General features: G+C 43.8%; 1 protein-coding gene across 1 annotated transcript; it reads left to right on the forward strand.

Moving 5' to 3' along the window:
• Nucleotides 1–4,099: 4,099 nt before the first annotated feature.
• On the forward strand, nt 4,100–5,491 carry LOC130719181 (uncharacterized). The gene has a single exon (XM_057569818.1). It carries the CDS (start codon nt 4,100–4,102, stop codon nt 5,489–5,491), a length of 1,392 nt encoding a protein of 463 aa, XP_057425801.1.
• Nucleotides 5,492–8,493: the final 3,002 nt, after the last annotated feature.

Raw genomic sequence — 8,493 nt, forward strand, 5'->3', positions numbered from 1 at the left:
TAAGCCAATGAAATATATAAGGGAGTACTATAGGTACTCCAACTAAATACAAAAGGAAGAAAAAAAACACAAGAGAGGTTGCCCCAAAGGGAGAAGCAGACCCCAGGAAAAGGGCATAGCTATACACTTAACAACAACCCAAAAGGAACACCAAATTTAACTAAGCTCTGCTACTAAGAAAGAGAACGACCCCTGTCCTATGTAGACACAAAAGTGCAGGTCCAAAACACAGCCAAGAGAGTTGGGAGGCAAGCACAAGGATTACACGCAAAGCCTTAACACCACCCTGGGTAAGGAAACTCTGCACTGAACCAGAAGTGAAGCCGCAATTAGGAATTATAGGTAGTCCAGATAAATTCTCGGTTCTGCAATCCAATCATTGACATAACAGCGAAATTCCTTAATTTTTTCATTTAACTAGCTCCTGGCACGCACTTGGACCAAATCAAACACTTGCACAACATCCAAATGTCCCTCGTTAATACTATTTGGTTTTGTTGTTTCCAAATGAACCAAGTAACTTTTAACCACATTGACAGTGCCCCTCTCCTCTGTTGTTTCTCTCTCAGTTCAGATCCATGTTGCAAGAAGTGCATTCGATCATCTTCCAGAAGCATAGTCAAGAATCTCAGCCCTCTATAACACTGGTTCCAGATTTGGGAAGAGAAAGAGCAAGTAAATAATAAATGTTCCAAAGACTCCTTTGCATTTGAACAAAAGGACATGCTATTGAGTTTCTCTCTTGAATAATCCCTCTCCTGTGTAGATTTTGCCTCGTTTGGAGCGCCCTTCCAATACACGCCAACCGAAAGCAATAACATTTAAGGGCGCCACACTTTGCCACAGCAGATCAAATTCTTGAATTGAATCTTCCATCCAAGTTTCTTGCAAGAACGAATACGCCGATTTCACTGTGTAAGGCGCTTTCCGGAATCCAGCGCCATTTTTCCTGCCTTCCTTCCACTAAATTCACTTCATTCGGGAGACCAAACAAGCTTTCTGCCGCATTGTTCTCTTCACCAAACAGTGGTCTTCGCCACCTTCGATTCCAATGCCAAGCACCCCCAATCCAATTATCCATTTCTGAAATATTTCACTTTGAAGGGACGGGTTGTACAGCCTGCTAAACTTGTTTTGGAAACTCTTAGTGCCAAGCCAAATGTGCTGCCAAAAGTTTATGCTCCTACCATTTCCTATAACCCTTTGTGCACCTTGATCAAACCACTCATTTACTTGGTTTTGGAAACAAGTACGCAGGAAGTCTTTCCACCAATTAGGCATTCTTCCTTCCACCTCCGGTTGCTCCCCAAACTCCAGTATATCATACTTAGCTTTAAAAACCTTTCCCCAAAGGCTTTCTTCCTCCACTAGCAAGCGTCATTTCCATTTACCGAGTAACTCTCCTTTAAAGAGGCCCCAGTCTTTGAGTCCCAACCCTCCAAGGTTCTTCGTCTTGCAAACCTCTTCCCATCATACCCAAGCCAACTTGTTATGACCCTCATTTCCACCCCACAAGAAAGCTCTCATAATTTTGTTGCAGACTTTGATGACTCTCTAGGGCATTCTAAAGAAGGACAAGTAGGAGAGCGGAATCGAGGACAAGACACTCAAAATCAAAGTTATGCGGCCACCAAAGGAGATTGATTTTTTACGCCAACGAGTCAATCTACCCTTCAGCTTATTCACCATTGAATCCCAAAAAGAGAGCTTCCTAGGGTTTCCTCCCACCTGCAGGCCAAGGTAAGTGAAAGGGAACTTCATGGTTCTACAGTTTAAGATATCAGCTAGTCTGAGAGTGGAAGCTCTATCCAAAGCCACTCTACCGAGCTTACTCTTGTGAAAGTTCACCTTAAGTCCTGACACAAGCTCAAAACATCGCAGTATAGACTTTGAGCGTTAATTTCCTTCCGAATCGTAGGCTTTCTCAAAATCTACCTTGAATACCATAGTTTCCTTGTCTTTATTCTTTGCATCATGAACAAGTTTATTTACTACCAAAATGCTATCAAGCATACTTCTACCTTCAAGGAACGCTGATTGTTCCTCTCCAATCAAGCTAGGAAGGACTTTCTTCAACTGGTTCGCTAGAATTTTTGCTACGATCTTGTAAATGCACCCAACTAGAGAGATTGGCTTATAGTCGTTCAACCCTTGAGGAGACTCCATCTTCGGTATTAAGGCAATGAAAGAGCTATTGCTCCCTCGCGACCATATCCCATGAGAGTCAAAATCAGTTAAAACACGATGTACATCAGCCTCCAAGAGGTGCCAAAACTCCTTGATGAAGAGGAATTTGTACCCGTTCGGACCCGGTGTAAGACCCTAATATTATTAGGATGACCTTATGTAATTGGAGAATATATCTCTACTTGACTCTAGTGAATGAAGTGAATTTTGTGGATTATTGTGAATTGTGCGATAAATATTGATTTGAATCAATTTGTGAAATTTTAATGATTTAGTTGAATGATTAATTATTTAATTAATTATTTAATTAAATTAGAGTAGTGGGATTAAGAAATGTGTGAGAAAAACCTAATTGGGCCTAAGAGTGTCGTGGGGCCGCCGACCACATTGGTGATGGGAGGGGTTATCTTGACTTGTTTACACTCTTTTAATTAGTGATTAATGATTTTAATTGGTTGGGTTTGGGCTTGAAGGAGAAAAGAGAAAAAAAAAAACAAAACCCTAGCCCATGTGAGGGTGGAGCCGCCGGTTTTGTGTGTGGAAAAGGGGGGAAAACCTTGTTTTTTTTTTTCAAGCTGAATTAGAAGGTCCCATACACTACTCTTTCACGTAAACTTCAAAAGAAAATAAAAGAGAAGAAAGAAGGGAGAAAGGAAGTGGACCGGGCGGGGGATAAAGACCTCCATGCCCTCCCAAAACAAGCAATCAGCCGGACGAAGGAAGACATGGCGGGAACTGGTGGAACACCAAGGATTCTCGCCCTCCCCTTTAAGCGGACCCGCAAGCCAGCTGGAAGATTCTTTTGGATTTGTCTTATGTGCATAGGGATTTGGGCCCTAGTTGTCAGGCCCAAATGTAGGAAAAGTCCATATCATGACCATACCCTCTATAAAAGGGAAGGTCATCACCTTGTACTAAGAACTTTTTGACAATTAATGAGAATATACCCTTTTTATTACATCTTGACTACTTTAGTGCTCTGCTAGGGTTTGCTTTTTATTCCTCTTCTCACGTAAGCTTACCTTAGGACATAACATTGGCGCCGTCTGTGGCTCTAACCTAGATCTACCAGTGACGTAGAGGGTGAGAGTTACGATTCATGGAAACCCGTTCGTGCGGCGTGGGCCGCCGTGATCATCGCCGGAGAGGTGGTGGTCGTCAGGGTGGACGCGGCGGCGGTCGAGACAACAATCGTGCAGTACTTCTAGAGCAAGAGTAGGAGGCTTCCTCGGAAGGTGTTCACTCGGTGGCGCAGTCACCAGCGTCGCTGGTAAACTTAGCTCCGGGAAAGCCCTCAGATCTGATAGCCAAATCAGATCCAGGTGTCAGGCGACGATCAGCGCCGCCTGAGTACGTAAACTTAGAAGACCTTAAAAACAGCGCTCCGAGGAAAACACAAGAAGTGATAACGGGTATCACACCCGCGGATTTGAAGCAAATGTTGGATACCTTGCAAAAGGTACAAAACCAGAACGAGCAGTTACAAGCCCAGGTGGAATATTTAACTCAGAGGCAAGATTTTAAGCAGGGACAACGTCTTGAGGCTGAGGATGTCGTCGAATTTCAACCTTTTGTTCCAGCCATCACAAAGGTGGACATACCAAAGCTTTTGCAAACAATGACATTAGACGCCTTTTCTGGCGATTCTGATCCCATGGAACATTTGAGGTACTTTAACACCAAAATGGTTATTGGTGGGGTGACGGACGAGGTGAAGTGCAGATTGTTGCCTTCAACATTCAAGGGAATGGCGATGCAGTGGTTCATTAGACAACCGCCCTTCTCCATTGACAATTTTACGGATTTGTCTACTAAATTCTTAACTCAATTCTCCGCCAACAAAACTACAAAAGCAACTATGTTTGACTTTATCAGCATACATCAACAGCCAGGAGAGAAGCTAAAGACCTACATGGCGCGCTTCAGTAAGATGGTTGTTCAACTGGAGGAGGACAACCCGGATGTATGCCTGGCGTCTTTCAAAAATGGCCTTAGGGCGAGAGATTTGAATCGAGATTTAACAAGACAACCAGCGAGGGACATGATGGATCTTCGCGCTCGCGTTCAGGAATTCATCTTAATTGAGCAAGACGATCAGAAAAAGCAAGAAAGGGAGGAGGGGCGAAAACACGCCCAGCCCGGGGGAGTTTCGCAGGAAAAACCCAAGGCTGGAAAGGAAACAAGGATAGCTCAAACTCCACGTATACCAAGGCCTGGTCCATATCAAAACTCCAAACCCGGATTCCAAAATACATGGCATAGAAATCCCCAAGGTACCACTACAGCCTCGGCTGGTCAACATGGTGCCTCGCCAACTCCAGTTCCACTTACTAAACTGAATGCCCCCCTAAGCACCATATTGAAAGCATTTGGACAGACAAATGTTGTGCAATATCCGCCGCCGCCTCGGCGACCACCAACTAATGTGGATACAAACAGATGGTGTGAGTACCACAAAACGTTGGGGCACACCACAGATAATTGTTGGAACTTGCGGCGGGAGATTGATCGGCTAATCAAGGCTGGCCATCTGGCAAATTTTGTTAAAGAGGCAGCAACACCGGAGGCCACTAAGGTAACTCAAGGGGACAAAGGAAAAGGAAAGGAGATAGTAGAGGAATTGGGCGACCCTGTTGGGGAATGCTCATCCATTGCAGGGGGATTTGGAGGGGGCACGATTTCTAGCAAGGCCAGAAAGCGTTATGTGGCGGCAGTACATTCCGTGCACGAAGCATACGAGGGCGAATGTTGGTTGAATCACTCTCCAATTATATTCACCCCTCAGGATTTTGCACATGTAATTCCTCATGACAACGACCCGATTGTTGTAACAATCAGGGTTAACAACTACATGACAAAAAAAGTGTTTTTAGATCAGGGATCTTCGGTGGACATCATTCATGAAGATGTCTTTGATCGCCTGGGGTTAAAGGAGTCAGATTTGAAACCATATAAAGGAACCCTGGTGGGATTTACAGGGCATCACGTCAATGTGCGGGGATACGTGGAAATACCAACAGCCTTTGGTGAAGGAGAGTTCGTCAAGAAATTTCAAGTGAAGTATCTAGTATTGGCGTGTAGAGCTAATTACAACGTACTTTTGGGGTGGGACACTTTTAACAAGTTATGCGCTGTAATTTCAACCGCTCATTTAACTATCAAATACCCAGCCTGCAATGGGAAGATCGGGGTCCTTCGCGTGGATCAGAATGCGGCGAGAGAATGTTACCTAAGAAGTGTGGCGCTCTATGGGCGAAAAGCCGCCAAGGAAAGCCACCGTATCACGGAAATTTTTCCACAATAAGGGTTTAGTTTAGACCCAAGGGATGATGCTGATGATTTCCGCCCACAACCTTTGGAAGAAACTAAATCAGCGCAAATCAAGGATAAGATTTTGAAGATTGGCAACAGTTTAACAAAAGAACAGGAGGACAGGTTGATCACCCTTTTGGGCGATAATTTGGATCTCTTTGCATGGACAATTAATGATGTACCAGGGATTGACCCCAATGTGATCACTCATAAACTGGCCATAAGGCCAGGGGCGACGCCAGTCATCCAGCCAAGGCGAAGGATGAGTGATGAAAAGAACAAGGCGGTGCAAGTAGAAACTGAAAAGTTAATCAAGGCCCAATTCATTCGCGAGGTGCAGTACCCAACCTGGCTCGCCAACGTAGAGATGGTCAAGAAAGCCAGTGGGAAGTGGAGAATGTGCACGGATTACACAAGTCTGAACAAAGTGTGTCCCAAAGATTCATATCCTCTTCCCAATGTTGATAAATTGGTGGATGGGGCTTCCGGAAATGAACTTTTAAGTCTCATGGATGCATACTCTGGGTATAATCAAATTATGATGCATCCCTCGGACGAGGAAAGTACAACATTCATGACTAATCAGGCGAATTATTGTTACAAAACTATACCTTTTGGTTTGAAAAATGCGGGAGCTACATACCAACGCCTCATGGATAAAAAAATTTCAAGACAAGTTGGAAGGAACATGGAAGTATATGTGGATGATATGATTGTTAAGTCCGCCAAGTCCAGTGACCACGGCGATGATCTTAAGGAAGCATTTGCTCAACTAAGAAAATATTGAATGAAGTTAAATCCCGAGAAATGTTCATTTGGGATTCAAGGGGGAAAGTTTTTGGGATTCATGATAACATCAAGGAGGATAGAAGTAAATCCTGATAAAGGCAAGGCGATCTTGGAAATGAAAAGCCCAACAAATGTCAAGGAAGTACAACGATTAACAGGACGCATGGCTGCCTTAGCACGTTTCTTGCCAATGGCGGGCGACAAAGCAGCTCCGTTCTTCACTTGTTTGAAAAAGAACTCGAAGTTTCAATGGACCGAGGCATGTGAACAAGCTTTTACTAAATTGAAAGAATCATTAGCAACGTTACCGGTACTATCCAAGCCCACGCTAGACGTTCCTTTGACGCTCTACTTGGCAGTCACGGATAGGGCGGTCAGTACGGTGTTGCTTCAGGAAGAAGGGAAAAAACAGAAGGTTATATATTGTGTGAGTCATACTCTGCAAGGTGCTGAATTGCGATACCAAAAAATCGAGACGCCTTAGGCCATACTTCCAAAGTTTCCTAATCAGAGTTAAAACTGATGTTCCCCTAAGACAGGTACTTCAGAAACCCGATCTGTCAGGGCGATTGGTCAGCTGGTCAGTCGAGTTGTCTGAATATGATATACAGTATGAGCCAAGGGGACAAGTTACAATCCAAAGCTTGATTGACTTTGTGGCGGAATTAACACCCACAGAAGGCGAGAAAACTCAGGGAGAGTGGGTCATGTCTGTTGATGGATCCTCCAACGATACAGGAAGTGGGGAAGGAATAACTATTGAAAGCCCGGATAAGATGGTCATCGAGCAATCTTTGAAATTCGAGTTTAAGGCGAGCAACAATCAATCAAAATACGAGGCACTAATCGCCGGATTAAGGCTCGCCATTGAATTAGGCGTTCAGAAATTGTTCATCAAAGGCGACTCGCAGCTGGTTGTTAAGCAGGTAAAAGGCGAGTATCAAGTGTAAGATCCACAACTTTCTAAATACCTGGAAATGGTACATAGATTAATGATGGAGATAGAGAAGATCAGGATAGAACATGTTCCAAGAAGTCAAAATGAAAGGGCTGACGTGCTAGAAAAATTGGCCAGTACGGGGCGATTGGGCAATTATCAAACAGTCATCCAGGAAACCCTTCCTCGCCCCAGTATTGACTTGGTGGAAGTTAAGTTAAAAGCAGTAAAGTTAGTGATCGAGGCGAGCCTTCGTGGATGGAATCAATCAAGACTTTCCTCAAAAATCCTCCGAAGGATGATGATCTGAACACAAAAGAAAAGCGTAGGGAGGCTAGTTTTTACACGCTGGTAGACGGTGAGCTATATCGACGGGGAATTATGTCTCCTATGCTCAAATGTGTTGACATAAGAGATGCCCTGGGTATCATGGCGGAAGTTCACGAAGGAGTATGCTCCAGTCACATAGGTGGGCGATCATTGGCAGTAAAGGTATTGAGGGCAGGATTTTACTGGCCGACGATGAAGAAAGACTGCCTGGAATACGTCAAGAAGTGTGAAAAGTGTCAAGTTTTTTTTCTGACTTACATAAAGCCCCGCCTGAAGAGTTAACAACCATGATGGCACCTTGGCCATTTGCTATGTGGGGTGAAGGTATGAAAAACGGTAGAAAGGGGGGGGTTTGAATAACGTTTTCAAGATAAAACTTCCACCTTAAAGATTTTGGCAAATCCTTCGAAACAAACTATGTGCTAAAGATAAGAGATAGAAAAGCACACAAGGATTTTATCCTGGTTCACTTGATAAATCACTCAAGCTAATCCAGTCCACCCGTTAAGGTGATTTCTTCCTTCTTAGAATGAAGGCAATCCACTAATCAGGTATGTGTTACAACTGCACTTGAAATCTACAAGTGACTAACAATACACTGACTTAGCTCACACTAAGATTCACTCTCTTAGTCTTCTCTAGGATCCGATCAACCTTGATCTCCTAAAGGCAAACTATACAACTGTATATGAAGTTCTTGTTTACAAAGAAAGTGCTTCTAAAAAGCTTATAGTAAACACAATGAAATTCAAGATGAAAGAAAGCTTAGAAGGATTTGAATATTTCTTGCGCGTGTGTGAATGCTTCTTTCCGCTTCTTTCAATCTTCAGCCTCTATTTATACTCCAAGGATTAGGGTTGAACGTTGCATGGAAATGCTACCGTTGGAGGGCAGTTCTGGAAATTCCAGCTTCTGCTGTGGCTGAGGATGTTAGGTAG

Source organism: Lotus japonicus, chromosome 5, assembly GCF_012489685.1.
Source record: "Lotus japonicus ecotype B-129 chromosome 5, LjGifu_v1.2".
NCBI lineage: Eukaryota > Viridiplantae > Streptophyta > Magnoliopsida > Fabales > Fabaceae > Lotus > Lotus japonicus.